This window comes from Drosophila sulfurigaster, chromosome 3 (assembly GCF_023558435.1).
Source record: "Drosophila sulfurigaster albostrigata strain 15112-1811.04 chromosome 3, ASM2355843v2, whole genome shotgun sequence".
NCBI lineage: Eukaryota > Metazoa > Arthropoda > Insecta > Diptera > Drosophilidae > Drosophila > Drosophila sulfurigaster.
This window is the reverse complement of record NC_084883.1, coordinates 6,670,342-6,688,174: the sequence shown is the minus strand read 5'-3', so window position 1 is coordinate 6,688,174 and position 17,833 is coordinate 6,670,342. Positions and strand designations below refer to the sequence as shown.

The following is a 17,833-nucleotide window of genomic DNA, read 5'->3' as shown; positions in this document are numbered from 1 at the left end:
GAGAGAGAGAGCGCAAGAGATAAAGGTAGTAGATAGATGGATAGATAGAACATGCCCCCATAGTTTGACCCTTATCTCACTGACAGTTGCACGCACAATCAGCTATATGAGCACCGGAAGGTAATGGAACAATCTACGAGTTGAGGAATTCAAAAACAGCCAACTGCCAGTTGCCAGTTTTGAGTTATCCGACTTATTTGCATAAATTGTTTGCCGATTGCTTTGCGACAAGAAGTCGTTGGTATAGAAGGAGGCAAGCTACTCACAATTTCATTGGGTTTGTGTTTGGGTTTGGTTTTGCTTGATTGTTGTTTGTTTTTTATTTTGCATTTCAAAATATTTTTGTGTTACATTTGTTGTTTGAACTTATTTTCTTTCATCTTTTATATTCGATATGTTCCATTTCTTTGCGTTGCTTTAATTCAGTTCAAAAGCAATTATCACTCTTTATGGCGTGTCGCTTTCATTGTAAAAAATGAAAACCATTTGCATGTGTATGTGGAGTGTTAGCAGACGATGTGGCAGATAATTGAAATTGCTGTTGGCTCAACATTTGCATAAGTGAAAAGTGCAAAATGTGTGTGCGAACCGGACCGGACCGCACAATGGGTCAAACATTTATCCCCACTTTCGCCTCAGCGCTTGTAAGTTTATGATTAAGTCAATCATACGCACGACTAACCCACAAAAAAAATCCGGCTTAAATTGGCCAAGGGCCACCAGCGTTTTTGTGTGTGTGCGCACATAAAATTGAATTTAGTCTCGGCACGGAATACAACCCGCTTTTAGAAAGACCTCTTCAAGCCCAACCCGCAGTTGTGCTTTTGAACTGCTTTTTGCCTTAGAGTTTTCGTTTCGCTTTTTCTTCAGATGTATACACGGTTTTTTTTTTATTAATTAATGGCAAGCCATTTGGGTCTAAACGAAATCCTTTCGGCCGCCCTTTTTGCCTTTTCTGCTTTTGTGGTTTTACTCGCTTTTTTTTTAATTTTTGTTGTATTTTGCAAATTAATTTTGCTCAAGTAGAGCGCACAGCAGGCAACGTTATTACTTACACATTTTCTGAAAATTACATGCAGTTTAACTTTTAATTGAAATGTTGTAACAAGTGGGGAAGCAACGAGGCAACCAACATAAACCCCAACAAAGCCAAAGTCCTCCGGTCTTCTCTTCCTCACACTCTTTCGCAACATTCTCATGCTCATCAGCTGCTGCCATGGCAATGCACTGAGAGCTTTCCCTTCTACTTCCCGCTTTATATACCTATCGTATTTACATATAAGTATGTACATACACACACACACACAGACATGTGTGTGTATAGTATATTGTATGTACTTTGTGGCTCTGTTTAATTAAACGTGCTGCAAGCGCTGGAAATCAGTGGCGATATTTTACACCCGCCTGAAAGTATGCTATACTCGTATATTCGCATAAAAAGCACAAGTGCTGCGCCTGGTGTTTTGTGTTGCCTGCTTTCGAGCGAGCCATGAATAATGGCAAAATTATGTTATTTGCAAATTATAAAATGGCCGCCAGTTTAATGCGCTTAACTGGCACTTGACGGTCGCCCACAGCTCTGGCAACGTGACCCGCAACGAGGGTTGCTCGTGCGATAGTTTTGACTGCAACTCGTAGTCAAACAAACTGACCACAGAGTGAACAATTTCAAACAGAAGGTGGTCTTATTGTGGATGACGGGAGCTGACCACACCATCATTGCATTGCATGGCAATGATAAGCGACGTCAGAGAGCGAGACGAAGAGAGAAGAGAGCGCAACCTCACTCATAACTTTGCATATTAAGCCATATAGGGGGGGATAAAAAAAACACTCGAAAGTTTGGCAGCCTCAGCTGCTGTTGCTCCACTTGCAACCACAGCAACACTGTTGTTGGCGTGTGGGAGGGAGCCTAACAATAACAAGATCAGGCTGCAATCGCAAACAACTCGCAAGTGTATTAATTTGCACCCAATGTACGACGACGACGATGAGGAAAAACAACGAGCCAACAAACAGCCAGAACGAGGCTGTGAACAATATTTTGGTGGGCTATGGGCGTATGATAACCGAGACTAACGACCACTTCAGTCGGCTGTTGGACAATGTGTACTGCGGCTGTGGGCGTGGGCGTGGCGCAGCCACCATTCTCCCCCCCCCTCCTCCAGGAAAGTGATTTGTGGGCTCGCCCATTTTTTGCAGCTGCAGCAACAACAGCAGCATCAACAGCAACATATGCAAATCACTCACTCAAGCGCGAAGAGTATGCAAGCCAAAAATATCCAACACCAACTCTCTCCCACACTTGTGCACACAAACACACACACACACACACTACTTTGGCTGTATATGAAAGTCAGCTTACGTGGCGCATGATTTATTAAAAAGGACTCGTAAAAATGCACAACACACTCAACAAAAAAAAGCAGAAAAAGTGGAACGCAACAAACCCCCAAAACATGCAACTAACACGTTAGAGATGAGAGCTTGAGTATCGCAAAAAAATCATCGTATTCGTCTTTACCTTATTCTGCAGTTTTATATAAATTAGGAATATAATAAAATTTAATTGTGTTGTTCAGAGTAAACAGGACAGCAGAAGTTATACAATTTTAATTGTCCGTAAACTCATCTCTACTATTCAGCATATTCATTCGGGTATATATTTTTTAGCATCACCGGCATAAAATATATGCTTATGCTAAGTGGGAATATATTTAAATTAGGTTATGATGTAAGAAGATCATAAAAAAAAGTAAATGATATCCTTAAACTCTTCTCTATTTAAGAATTCACTATAATACATGAACCTTCTGAAGACGCGATTCTTAGAATAAAGGGGAATTAATTTTAATCTAATTCCATTATATAGAGTAAACTGAAGATTCGAGGTGGTAGATGTCTAGAAAGAATTCTCCAACACCCCGGGCATACATATTTTTTATTTTTCCAGTAATCATTCTAATTCTTTCTGAAAATGCTTTTCTTAAGCCGTCATAGAGCTCTTCTCTAACATTTAGCAGACTATATATTTTGTGCATCATCGGCCTTAAAGTTTGCAGTAGACAGTCCACTCTAAAACACGAACCTTCTACAAATGCTTTTCTCGTCCTGTCACATTCTTTGTACTACGACTATCAACAACAACTCTTATGCCAGCATGCTTCTGTGAGATCGCAGCAAGAATGCATGAGAAATAGCTATGGAAATAAGCTGCTGCAATAGCAACAGCAACACCAACAGCGACAGCAGAAGCAGCATCTACTAAAAGCAGATATGAAACTTTTAAAGCCTCGTCTTTCCCACTGCGTGCACTTCAAACGGACAAAATTTGATACCTTCCCCTTGCTGCATACGGCTGACGCTTAGCCTTATATGATGCACTAAGGGCAAAGAAGTGAGGGAAGGGAAACTGCAGGCAACTGGCAACTGGCCCCACTTTGCAAGCCCATCCATCAACTGCCAGCAGTTTGGTTCATTTTTTAAGCAATTTTCGCAACCGATATTTTGTGCATGGGAGACAACATTATGGCGTCAGTTGCCCCTCTCTCTTTCTTTTTCTCTCTCGCTCAACCATAACATGCAGATAGATGGCTATATATGCATGTCTGCTACTATATATATGCAGCCTGCTAAAGTCGTTTTTTTTTTGCATGCCAATGCAAAGTCAAAGTTGTGTTGCCTCTACGCTTGCCAAAGCACATAACCATCATCATCATCATCATCATCACCGTTTTCATCCGACAGCATCATTATAATGATCATAATCGTGCAGACCAGACGGGCATCAGGATTGCAGTGAAATGTACTGCAACTGTTTGGCTTGCACTCGCCTGGACGCCTCTGCCTGCAGGTCGGCATTATTAATTGGCCAGCTATATGCATGTTTCCAAGAGTCGAGGCGCCGCTCGCTCTCCCTCATTCTCTGCATTTTCCGGGGCTATTTTGCGGCATACAAATCCTTAGTTAAGGCACTCTACTTAATATGCAAGTATACTGCAATCGAAATTTCGGCATAAACCAAAATGTCCCGCAGCATCCTGATTAAAGGATCAAATATGAGACTATTAGGAGAAACATTTGCAATTAAAGCGACAGAGTTAAAGTTTGATAAAGTTGAAAAATTGGAACTAAGAAGAGAATTTTCTATGATCAACTTTAGAGAGAACTTAAGCTAAATTTAAAAACTTCTAGGATTAACCCTAGAGTAAGAATAATACTTAAAGTTGTCCATAAAGTTACGAGTGGGATCCAATTACGTTTACGATTTCACTCAATCTTCTTTGGGGAAAACGGGAAGTGAAGCATTTCAACGCAAGCTAAACTGTTGTAATTGATGGGCTGCTTATGGGCATAGGTTGTAGGAGCAGGACGTTGTTGTCAGCCATCATATTCGCCCATAAACTTGGATATAAGCACGTACTTAGAGCCGGTTTCCGTAACTCTCCGGCCCGGTTCGCTGCATCTGGCATGCAAATTGAGTGCGCGTTTCGCATAACCAAAAACTTCATTTTCAGCAGTTTGAATAGGCATTGCGATTGCAGTACAAGGAGCCGACCACACGCGAGGCACGTTCTGAATGGAAATTTTGATAGCCACAGATGGGGGCTGTGTACCACGATGCGACGTGGCATTTACCCAGGAACAGGGATGAGGACACGGCCTGAGGCAGAGACAGCGGCGTGTTGCTTCCGGCGATAAACTTTGCGTTTCTCTCGCCAAACTGTCGCGCTGTTTGATGGTAATTATGTTATGTCCAGTGAGACTACGCCTCCATCTTAAGTTGAATAACTGTTGGCCAAATTAAATAAGCGGCTAAGTTGCCACGACCTTCTGCGAGTGGAATTTTGGGGAAAAGTGCTGCAAAGGGAGGCGCATTCTGACGACGTTATAAAGTATCATATTGCGCAAAGGGCAAGCAGAGTGGAATTAAGGAAGGAAGAAGCCAACGCGTGCCGTTTTTTTTTTTAATTTTCATAAAATTTCTCCCGCATTTCGTTGTTGTTTTATTTCCTGCGTTTCTTTTGGGCGCTTTGCACGTGCGCGCATTTTACTGCTTAATACGCAGCGTTGCACTTTACTTTTATTGCACTTTCAGAACGCGACGCGCGGCGTGTAAAAACGAGCAAAGTTTTCCACGCGCGCAAATCTCTGCTGCGTTTTATGTGCCCAACAGAGGCGGGTGCTGAAGGAGGGGCCGTTGTGTAACATATATTACGTATACGTTTTTTGAAACGCAATAGTGTAACACACATTACGTATACGTCAAAGTAAAGATACAAAGCTATTTGTATTAAGGCATGAATGTAATTTGATTCGAACGCTTCTTTTGCATGTGTTGTGTGCAACAAAATTGCTGTGTAATGTGTCAACTTTCATCAAGATTGCAACTTCATGAAATTGCCATGGAAACAGACAGTTACAGACTCTTTATGTTAAGCCATGTTTGCTAAAATAAAATAAATAATGTTTTAAATAATATTTGATATGCAAGTTGGCATAGCGACCAGTAATCACTCGTTGCATTTTACTTAAATAGCCGTAGGCCATTTACATTGAAAAATACGAATATTTAATTTCAGCTGTTCTCCCCTCTGGGAAGTTGCCCTGACTACAGCCATGCGTTGAGTTAGAAGCAGATAGTCCAGATAAGTATGCCGGCCCTTGGGTTCTGCTCCGGCTTATGCTGGGCTGCTATCTGGGGGTGCTTTCGCTTTCGTGTCGTTTCGTTTCGTTTCATTCGCTGTGGATGCTGGCCAACGTTAAGCACTCGCTAACGGTCCAGTGAACCGGTAATCAAAGCAAAATCAGCTAAGCAACGAACAACTTTTTATGCTAATTTGCCTGCGTTTCATGTACAATTTTGCCTTCCAACCAGCAGCATCTTCAACACTTCAGCTTCGCATGTGGTTGGATGTGTGTATGTGTGTGTGTGTGAGTGAGTGAGTGGATATCTGTGTAGGTGTGTCTGTCTGGTACATTAAACATTTTAATAAGCTCCTGAGAAGGCACTCTTGAAGTTTCGTTTAAGCAGGTTAAGCAGGACTTCTGCATTTGGTTTTGCAGGCACCTGTCCCAAAAGCGTGGTTTAAGCACACGGCTTCCTTTAGCAGTCATGCTTGCTCTGTTTCCTCAAAGAAGATCTTAAGTATTACTTAAAACTTATGCAACTATTTACTTTGAGTAGCGTAGCGACTTTTTAGCGCTTGACTCATGCAAATGCGATGCGAAGAGGCATGAAAACTCTTCAAGTTTTCTTCACCATCTCTCTCAACTGCTTCTCCCCCGCAGATACACAAAAATACACAGCATACATATGGGGCAAGTTAGTGTGTGTGTGGGAATATAGGCGTGTCAGCGCGCACTTGTCAAAAGTCAACTTCACATTATGTCAAGTAGCGTTTTTTCCTTCCTTCCGTCCGCTCTTCCTTCGACGTGTCCTTTGAATTTCTTTCGCATTTTCCCTTTGGAGGAGTAGGGGCAAACCCAACCGCCAACAGCAGACGAGCCGCAGGCACTTTATGCCCTTGTGTATGCGTGCCTGCCTGCCACGCCTCCAGGAGGGAGCTACCCTACCCTACCCCTTCCCCCGAAAACATTACGATGCTGACATTAACGGTATTCCCGTACATATACTATATAAACATGCTCCTATAGACTCGCGCCCTCCTGCTGCGTTTTGTGACTGTTTTATTTGATATTAATGTGGTTGTTGCTGCTGTGGCTGTGGCTGTTGCTATTGCTGTTGCCTTTGGCGTTGCTGTCTGGCAGCCCGCAGGTTAGCACATTATTTGCATAGCACACACATTCGGATGCGCATCGCTTGCCGCTTTTCGTGGCGCCTCGCCTTTTGCCTGCTTAATTTGCGGCCATCACGAAAAGCGAGGAGGGGAAACAGAAGAACGGCCAGATTCTGCGAGATTCTGTGCTAAGCACTCTACTCACTGCTTTACACTTGACGAATGGCTTTGGCGTCCAAAGGACCCATCATTTTTTCCAGCATAAATTGTGTCAACCGCAGCACACACACACACTCACGCAGAGACTAACATAATAAATGCCGTTAGATTTATTTGATATCTAAATAGGCCGTCGTTTTGCCGTTTCACCATTGAAGCCATGTGAGAAATACGAGGCAATTACGATACCCTGTAACTAAGGAACAAGGAGGTGGCAGACTTCATATAGAGCTCTAAATATTAATAGTAAAATAGTACAAGAAATAAAAAAAAATCACTGTAAATTTAAATTTCTTTGGAATATATATAAATTCATGGAAGTACATTAAATGTTAATAGTTGAGTTTGTACTCTTTATTCCTAGCTAGAGCACATTCAAGAATAAAACAACACTTTTGATTTGTTTGATTAAATTTCCGACTAGTATTTAGTAGACAAAAAGAAAAAACTTGCTAAAATCAAGAATAAAATCTTGAATCAATAATGTTCGTATGTCAAAATTGAATCAAGAAGTTTCCTAAATCAATATCTACACAAAATTTAAATTGCCTAATCTTCTTTTTTCAAGAATGGAAAAATCTTAAAAGTGAATCAAGATTGCAAAATTTGAAATGAAGATAAAACGTTATAGATAGATTTCTGTTTCTCTCTGCATTTCATATAAAGAAGTTCCAGAAGTCTTCAAAAATATCGATAGAATAATATAACGTAACTTTCCCTAATGTCATTTATGAAAGAATATTTGATGAAAAAATAGTTAAATTACTGTCTTCCTTAAAATGAATCATACTCGTATGCATACTTTAAAGTATGGCTATAATTTATGCAGTCAAGTATAATCTAATATTTTTTCTTCAAAGACTAATTTAATCTTCAAGTTCTCAAGTTTCTTCACACACACTGTTTAAGGGGTATTTGGAGGCAGCTCTGCTTTCCTTGCTACTGCTTAAGTTAGAGCTCTTCTTGATTGCGTTTGGGTTGGTTTTTGTTTAGTAGCTAGCTACGTATAGCTACAGCAAATTGAATTGATTGATTGGTTTATAAATCAAGCGGGATTTCGCAGCAAGTGCTGAAAGGCAACTTGAGCCTTTGAGACGTCGCGACTCCTTCGTGAAGGAGCGTGAACTTATCGAGCTGACAAACCAACTTATTTGGCATGCAGCATACTCAATGATTTGCTTGGCACCGCTGTGTGAATGTACACATTTATCCCTTGTTGAATCATTTAAGCCGCATTATATGAGTACGCTGTTGACGCTGATGTCGCCAGATGGCAAAAGCGAAAAGTTATGCGAAGTTGTTTGTACAAAATGGAATCTGCAACAGCAACTGCAACTGGAACTGCAACTGCTCCGTCAACTGCGAGCGGCAACTTTCCTCATCTTTTGGTGTTTATTTATTTATTCAGCGCTGAATTTTATTTCATTTCAGTTTATTTGCACAAGAAACTTATTTTCGTTTTTACTTCCATTTCCGTTGTGCAGGGAAAACCAAAAAAAAAGCAGAGCATTTCACAAAAAAAAGGATCATGCATATATAGGGAAAGGATGTTGGGCGAACAACAACGAGAACAACAACTACAAAAATGCAACTATAGCAACTATAACAATAAAATCCTTTTACACACACATGCATACATTACACACCCACACACAAACACAAAGTCACACAGATGTATCACACAAATGAAGGCTGCGTTTTTGTTACTGCTTTTCACTTTTGCTATTTGTTCTGTCACTTCCGGCGGCGTAAAAAACAACGAATATGGAGAAAAAAAGTAACAGAAAAATGGCCGCCCGCATGCAGCTTCCGCCTCGCCACGCGCATACATTTGCCTACAACATCATTGTTGTGCATTGTTGTTGTTGATATTGTTGCTGTTGCTGTTGATGTTATTGCCGGTTTTACCCCGTTCCCCCTTCTCCCTGTTCTTGCCATGACTTTGCCACACTCATTGTTGTCTTGTGCCAGCAGCGTTTATTAAATGTCACACTGCGAATTTGCCAACGGCCATAGCTGATGCTTTAGCCATCCACATCCCCCGATCTCCTGCATCCCTGTGCTATCTGACATCCGTCTGGCAGTCTGGCTTGGCCATGACGCTCTCTCTCCCCCAAAACACAAAGGCACTTGTCGTGTTTGGAGATTTCACTCGCTGCCTTCACGTTTGTTGTTTTTTGTTTCTTCGTTTTTTTTTTTTATTCGCCTTCGCTTTTGTTGCTGCCGCCTCTGTTGTTGTCTTGCTTTTGTTTTTACGTCTTGGCACTTTCTTTTGTTGTTGACTTTAAGTTACATATTTTTAGTTGCTTTGCAAAGCAATCCATCCATCCGCCCTCTGGGTTCCCTTTCCTCCGTATCTCCTGTTGCCAGCACTGATGACAGCTCCCCCGAGTATCAGCCTGTGACAATTTCATTTATTTTGTGCTTCCGTTTGCTGCCTTTTAAAAAGGAAAAACATGCTCGAATTTCCCATTATGCTTGCGCAGCTCCTCCCTACGCATCGGCAAATAACCTTTGTAATTTTATTTTCCTTGTGAAAATCTACATAATTTTCTTGTCACATTCGTTTTAAGAGTATTTAGTATTCCTATTAATGGCGTGTTGTACAAATTTCGCAGAGTATCTGCTGGTGGTTTTGTCTCTCCCTTTTGTGTGGGATTTCTTTCTTATTGGCATTCGCATTTTTTGCCGCAAGTTTTTCTTGATTTACTTCAAAATCCTAAGAGCTGTTTGTGCGTATACGTAATATGGCTTCAGATTTGCATATTTTTGATGTCAATATCAATGAATTGCTGTCAACGTTGAATTTGAAATTGTCTTAACAAAGCCAAGCAAAAAGATTGCTTTAAATTTATTAAGCTTATTAACATTTTGCAATTAATTTGTGTTATTTTCCTCGATGCTTTTGTTGATTCTCGCTCGTAGCAAATAAATAAGTAATGGGGAAAAAAGTTTTATTTATTTTTAATTATTCTGCATGATGTCCATTACTTGGGAACTGCAACTTCTGTGGCAGAATGGGCAAAACAAGCAAAAATTGTAATTAAATTGCAATGAAAATGAAATGCAATTCTCCAATTAAATGCAAAATCTGTTCCCTGTGCCACAATGAGAGAGAGAGAAAGAGAGAGCGAGTGAACCGGCGATAGAATGAAAGGGATGCAAGATGCAGCCAGATATGGAGTTAAAGTCGTTATGTGCAAGAGTCCAGCTGGCCAACGTCAGCTAGAATCGAGCTGAAGCAGGAACAGCAGTAGCAGCAGCAAGAGCAAAGCAAATACGCAGCACAAAATATTCAATTACAACCAAAATTTGTGGAGAGCCAGGCAAAAAGGCAAAGACAGCTAGAGAAAGAGCAGAAAATGTAAGGGGATGAAGAAAATAAGTTAGTTGGAAGTGCGAAGAGCCAAACGAAAATGTGTACTAAATAAAATGTAGCCTCGGGTGTTTTGAAGCTGTTGAAAGTATCCAAAAAAGACAGACAGCAGAGTGAGGCAGACAAAGTTGCTGCCAGACGGGGCAACTTACACTTCAAATGGTCGGCCTGTGGCATATTGTATGAAGCCAGCTGCAACGTTCGCTCTCAACACTTTACTGGGGATGGGAATTTGCTTAGGTGTGAGCCACTTGAGAGACCAAACGAATGACACATTCGCTTGAGTTTCAATTAGGAAAATTAAATGTCCTTACGAGATTCCATTTGACTTGAAGCCGAGGCCGTCTCTCTTAACCTTGCACTGAACGACAACACAATATTTGTCCAGGCTATTTGCCATTTCTCTATTCACCAGCTGGTATTAAATTTGTTTATTCTTTCTATCTGTTACAGAGCACATCGGAACCTGTTTATTCACCCACAATGGCCGGGGGTCTCTTTTCCATCGACCGCGAGTTCTTCGAGCGTCTGGGCACCTACGATTCCGGCTTCGATATCTGGGGTGGCGAGAATCTCGAGCTGTCATTCAAGACGTGGATGTGCGGCGGTACTCTCGAAATTGTGCCCTGCTCCCATGTGGGTCACATCTTCCGCAAACGTTCTCCATACAAGGTAAGTTCTTCAGAGTCTTTGGTATTCACAGGCTCAAAGCTCATTAATGACTGACCAATGCGATTGCAAATCATTGGTGAATTTAAAACTTGCAAACATGCTGTCACACAGTGTGGCACATATAGTAGAGTACATTTGTGTTTGTTGCATGCACCAGAGTAAGGCCAGAGGTCGTGTTTGGTCAATAGTGCCCCTGTGCGGCTCTCTCTCTCATTGCAAGTGTGTGTACTTGCCGCACATGCCACATGCCACATAGCACAACACGTGCAGGGTCTTCGGCTATGCCACTGTCTTTGGGACACTGCCTCAATTATCAACGGTTTACGCTTGACAAAAGTTTGGCAACTGTTGTGTTGTCAGTGCCGTAGCGGCTTCAATTCCAGCAACGGCAACTGCAACAACACCAACTGCGGCCTCGGGGAAAAGACATTAAGCTGCAACGAACTAAATAGATACCTGCCTCATGCAAGTGACTCCTGCATGGCATGTAATGGATACTGCGAGGATGCAAAATGAGACCAGACCGGCTACGCTAACTGGGCACACTCTTGGCAATTATGATAAAGTTGGATAAAGATATTAAAGAAAGTTTTTAATGATGCCAATTTTCAAGGGGTCCCAGATTTTTAGTATATTTAGAGTATAAGTATATTGGTATATTCGTATATTCATATATTCGCATATTAGTATATTAGTACATTAGAATATTAGTATATTAACAAAAATATTATTACTATTATTTTTAGACAGTTTAGTAAACTTGATGATAAACAAATTATACTTTTAATTTGTTCGGCCCTTACAATTCTTTTCTTAAACTACAAAGATATTAATTTTGGTAATCTATCAAAAGATATTCATTAAAACACAATTTCTAGAATATATCGCAAACTGTTTCATGCGTAGCTTGTTCTCTATAGAGTACAATCGTTTTGGTGCTGGCTTACTCTCCTTTGCATTAGCTTGCCACAAGCCAAACAGCCACACAAAGGGCAGGCACATACACACACACACCCATACACTCGCACGTATACTTTGACAGACAGACACCCACACACGTTCAGGGTGGTAAACGCATAAACAAGAACAATACACAGTAAGCAAACACACGAAGAGGAGGGGCAAACATGGCTCGGAGAGGGAATGTAGACAAAGATAGATAGCCAGAGAAACGACCACAATAGAACCACCATCAGCAGTAGCATCAGGAGCAGCAGCTTGTAGCTTGCAGCTTGTAACTGCAGCTGGTTGCAGCAAGTGGACAACCAGCAGAACTACGAGTATAGTAGATACACATGACGTTAACCGACTCATTCAGGTAATTAGGCTGGACTAGTACACCACCAATGTCTCTCGGTCGGCCCTTCTCCTGTTTTTAAGTTGCAAGTGCACTGTAAAAGCTGTGCTCCGCTTTGCTCTGCTCTGTTTTGCTCTGTTTGTTTGCCAAATATGCTCACTGGCTTTTGCCGCCGCCTCGTTGCATAGTATTGTGGCAATTGGCAGCCAAGTAATGTTGCCAAAACTCTCTAAAGACAACTCCCTATCATCGTCTTTTCTAGTGGCGCACGGGCGTGAATGTGCTGAAGAAGAATTCCGTACGCTTGGCTGAGGTCTGGATGGACGATTACTCCAAATATTACTATCAGCGCATTGGCAACGATAAAGGCGATTATGGCGATATCAGCGATCGCGTCAAGCTTCGGTAATTGCAATTTTCATATTCAAATTCATTCAGATACTTTTAATATTCTGCTACATTATCAGTGAGGATCTGGAGTGCAAAAGTTTCAAATGGTATTTGGATAACATCTACCCCGAGCTCTTCATACCCGGCGATGCTGTGGCCAATGGCGAGGTAAGTTTTTCGTTCTGTGTTTTGTCCGTGCGAGCACGTAGCTTTTACAGCATGTGGCAAGCGATTACCCTTGAGATGTGGCAACCCGTACCCGGTTCCAGTTCCTGGCTCCCGACTCCTGGCTCTTATCTCTTGACTTCTGGCTCCTTGCTGAAGCAATACTAACCCATTAATGTGCCATTTATGGAAAAGTAACAAGACACATAAGCACATACGAATTTCCCCCCTCTATTCTTTCCACAGATAAGAAACTTAGGTTATGGCGGTCGCACCTGCTTGGACTCGCCATCTGGCAGACGCAACTTGAAGAAGGCTGTTGGCTTGTATCCTTGCCACAAGCAGGGTGGCAATCAGGTTTGTTACCACCACAAAAGCAAGCAGCACTGCGACCGCCACAAACTCCGTTGAAGCACAAAACCGTTAAGATTCCCAGTCTAATATGTACTTACTATATAACATATGATATCTTATCTAATGATTACGACCCTGTGTACAGTTTTCTCTCTATCTCCCAATTTACTAATTTCACTAATTTGGCGCACGGTGCGAAACATTTTTCTCTAATTTCCCTATTTGTAAAAAGTCTACAGCGAAAACAATAATAAGAATAGTTGTCGATAATGCGCTCCATGTTTACGTTTGGTCTGTGAGTCGTTTCGCTCTTCATATGATGCATCAACCTTAATTTGCAGATCAAAAACATTAACACCAACATGTGCCTCGATGTTGATGGAAAGAATGAGGACGAGTCGCCTGTCGGTGTCTACGGCTGCCATGGCCAAGGAGGACATCAGGTATCCAATTCTAAATCCAAATCAAAATCTCAAAACTCCATCGTTTGTCCCCCGGATGTTAATTCTGATCTGCCTATAGATTTTTTTGCTTGGGCTCCTCATCGTATTTTGCATTTGGTTTCGGCTTCATTGGCTTCGGGTGAAAAACGAATGCTTTCTAATGGCTTCGCTTTCAGTTGTCGCCTGTAATAAAATTGTAACATACTTAGTTTCCTGCTTGCTTAATTAACCAATTGACAATACGACTCTCAACTGAAAACAGAGTACTAAACTGTATATATAAATTCGTAATACTCTAAACTTTTTAGCTTGACCTTACTTCATATATTAAGGGCAAACAAATTAGGAACAACTATTAACAATGGATTCTATTTTAAATATGTTACGTAATCTAAGTTCTTGTCTTTTATATGAAAACCAAAGTGGAAAACAACTATTAACCAAGGATTCTTTTTTTTTAGTTTACATAATCTAAAACAATCTTTTTCTAGATTAATTGAACTTTTCTCGTTCTTACTTTATGCATTCTCTAAATACGTTTCAATCGACTAAGTTTCTTTTCTTCAATTATTTCACTCTCGCAGTTAACTCAGTTTTTTTTTTTAATATTGTATTTCTTACTACTAACAACTTGTAATTCTCTTACAATCTTGTGAATCACTTGAATTTGATTTTTGCTCTGGTTGCGCTCGTAGTATTGATTCTGGCCGCAGGTTTTGTGGGATTTTTGATACGTTTTTGAGATGGACAATAAGTAGAAATTCCCTCCAATCCAACTCGTAGTCGTATTTACCAATGGCCCCAAAAAAAAAAAAAAAATATTATTAATAAATTCTTTTTTGAAAATCCTGCGGTTTTGAGCACTAATTTCACGGAGTTTGTGGTCTATGAAATGTATTTGCCAATACTTTTTCGCAATTACCATATTTAACATGCTCGCAAAATGAAAGTATTTATCAGAGAAAAATATTAAAAATTTTGTTTTTTCGTTTAATTGCCATGGACAGAGTAAAACTCATTGACATTACAGAACAAACACAAATACACAAATATGACAGAGACTCGTACACAAACACAAGTTTTGTAAATTGAGATTTATGCAATGTTGCAAAATTAATTAAATTGCAATCATAAATTAAATGACAAAAATGATAAATCATTTCCATGGCTTTAACCGTCCGGCATCGTGCTGTGCTGGTTTTTATTTGCAAACCAACCAACCAACCAGACAACCAACAACAATAATACATCAAAATACAATAACAGCCATAACAACGCCAGCAATAAACACAGAAGCAAAAACTGTGACAATTTTGCCAACATTTAATAACAACTATTTCGACAACAAGAACGCATAACAAAACTGCATACAAATGAACTGAAACAGACAACAAGAAAACGGAAAACACTATTTAAAACACAGGGATAAACAACAGACACACACACAAACACAACAATATACATATATAGACAGGCAGAGACACATTCAACATTAAATGGAAAGTGTTGACCTCGTTCCGCTTGCAGCGCACACGTGACGTAACGCTTTGAAAATCGCCAGACGACTCCTCCTGCCACGCCCCAAACTGTTATAATGCGTTTGCCAAGTTGTAAATGAAAGAAAATCCGTTTGAATTGCATAGAAAAAGACTAAAGGATACTCAGTGCTATCGATAGATTAAACTTCCCCATCTTGAACTTCAGTAGTAAGGGCTATGAAATAGTCACTCTGATGTGTGGAAGCAACGTTGCATAAAACAATCAACATTTGCTAACTTTCAGCATGCCAGATGTGGGCGTGGAAAATGTAAATTCTTACACCCTCGCAAAAAAAGAGGAATCCCCTTTTACCTCTGACTATCCAGAGTAAAGTGTGCTCAATTCTTTTGACTAACGTCACGTCAAAGGATTCGCTCAGTAGTTCTGCCAGCGCTTTGCGCTGACGGTTAACAACAAAAAACAACAGCTCGGAAAAAAAGCGACGCAATATAATAAAAAAAATTTTAATTTTCTCATAAACGCGCGAGTCTAGAAAAAACTGGGATGAAAAAGAGAGATGCAGAAAAAACTATGGACTGTGCTGATAAAACGGAAAAACTTTCGCATGCATATTAAAAAATTGTGCAAGAGATACAAAAACCAAAAACCAGACCAAAATGGGGCAGCAAAGCAAAACAGAAAAAAAAAACTCAAAAGTGTACAGACTGTTAAAGTAAAAGAAAAAGATACATACATAATTAAAAACGTATCATGCATCACGGAAAAAAATACGCCGTGCCATCTAGGAAAAGTCTCGCAAAAGGCTTTCACTGAAGAGAGAAATGCAAATGCAAACCGTGAAAATGAAGGCCACACAGCACTGAAATGAGGCTGACGGCGGCAATACCGAGTGGAAAAAAACAAAGTGCAAAGGGCGAAGGGCGAATGGCGAATAGCGAAGCGTAAAGAGGCGCAGTAAAGATGTAAACGCGAGTAAAATTGTTAAATGTAAATACAGCGCAACTTGTTATTTATGCAATGGAAACGTTGAAATATGTTAATAACTCTGCCGTGTCTGCAGCAGTTTCTGAAATTTTTCCAATTTCCCAAATGGTATTTCGGTTGCAGTTGAATTAGTAATGTTGCAACATTATAAAAACAATAACATCAGAGGCCAGACGTACAACATTAGAAACAGCATTTAAATGCCCATCATGTTGAACGAACCGTTGTTGGCGAGTTATGCCGGACGGAAGCGGAAATGAAAATGGTAACACAAACAAAATGGCGGCCGGACTGCCATGGCCCTGGCTGCTGGTTGTTGGATGCTGACTGCTGGCCCTGGAAAACAAAAGGCAAAGCCAGCTGGCGTTGGCAACGTGGATAAATTATAAATAATCAGGGCCAGGCCGCAGACAAAACCCAGACACATACACAGACTGACACACACACACAAACACACACACACACATGCAACGATGACACAGACTGGTAGCTGCTTGGCATTTAATTTAATATTAAATATCTAATAATAAGTAATGCGGCTACTTGGCGAAAACGTTGTGCAGCAATTTTTCAAGCCTTCCACCACAATTAGTATTAATACCCTTTCTTCCTGCTCTCCACACGCAGTACTGGATGCTTAGCAAATCGGGTGAAATTCGACGTGACACTGCCTGCCTTGACTATGCTGGTAAAGATGTGATACTCTTCGGTTGCCATGGCTCCAAGGGCAATCAGGTGAGTCTTTGATGTGTTTTCTAATTATACAATGTGAATCTAATCTGATTTAATTGTGTAGTTCTGGACATACCGTGAGGGCACAAAGCAGCTGCATCACGGCTCCTCGGGCAAGTGCCTGGCCATCAACGAGAGCAAGGATAAGCTGATCATGGAGGAGTGCGATCCACGATTTGTGCGCCAGCAGTGGCTGATGGAGAACTACGACAGTTCGAAATTGTGAGGCTACTTCTTTGCGAAGGGCACTCTACTGGTGGCCACATCGCAGAGTCAGCGCGCATAGCACAGACACTAAGAAGGACGCAGGAGTTGAAGGAGTTGATATAGAGAGAGACGGAACAGAGAAAGGATGTGTTAGTTTGTAAGCCCCGCGAGCGTTGTGCAATAGGCAGTAGTTAAAGTATTTGCCATGGTTTTTTAACTGAAGCATTGAAATGCGTTTAAAACACACACATGCACACATACATAAATACTAAAAAAAAAAAGCAAAAACAAATATATTAGGATAGAGTACTATTTTTAAAATTTTATTTTCAATTGTAATTCGAAGGAAAGTGAAGGACTGTTGTACAGTAGAACATAAGTTATCTAAGCCAAACGGATGCGGAGCGGAAGCGCAACAACCGTTAACAGTTACATCTAGTACATTAGAAGCATTACAAAATGTAAACACAGACACACACATACATACATATATAGTATAAGTAATTGTATAGTTTATGTAGTTAACCCAATTGGGTTCAACTGGCAAATTCGTAGCGCAATTTTTGCATTTACATGTTATAAACTTTTAGCACAATTTTTCATGGCAAACTTTTTTTTTGTGTGTGCATGTGGCGAATGTGTATTTGACAGGCCAATAACTGATGTTATGTTTGTTGTGCAGTGCATAAAGACACTAACACACTGACACATACACATACATACATCTAAGTACTTATAATATTTATGAATTCTC

The 17,833-nt window shown here is 40.6% G+C and overlaps 1 protein-coding gene across 3 annotated transcripts in view; it reads left to right on the top strand.

Moving 5' to 3' along the window:
• Nucleotides 1-17,405, top strand: part of LOC133846527 (putative polypeptide N-acetylgalactosaminyltransferase 9) — a 65,349-nt gene extending 47,944 nt beyond the window's left edge. For 2 of the 3 annotated variants that reach the window (XM_062281549.1, XM_062281548.1), the window contains 6 exons: nt 10,789-11,007; nt 12,567-12,709; nt 12,772-12,862; nt 13,106-13,216; nt 16,768-16,875; nt 16,937-17,405. In XM_062281549.1, the coding sequence (XP_062137533.1) occupies nt 10,789-11,007; nt 12,567-12,709; nt 12,772-12,862; nt 13,106-13,216; nt 16,768-16,875; nt 16,937-17,098 (834 nt within the window). In that variant the 3' untranslated portion in view covers nt 17,099-17,405. Of the gene's footprint in view, nt 1-10,788; nt 11,008-12,566; nt 12,710-12,771; nt 12,863-13,105; nt 13,217-13,554; nt 13,657-16,767; nt 16,876-16,936 lie in introns of all 3 variants that reach the window. The other variant, XM_062281550.1, reaches the window with a different exon arrangement.
• Nucleotides 17,406-17,833: the final 428 nt, after the last annotated feature.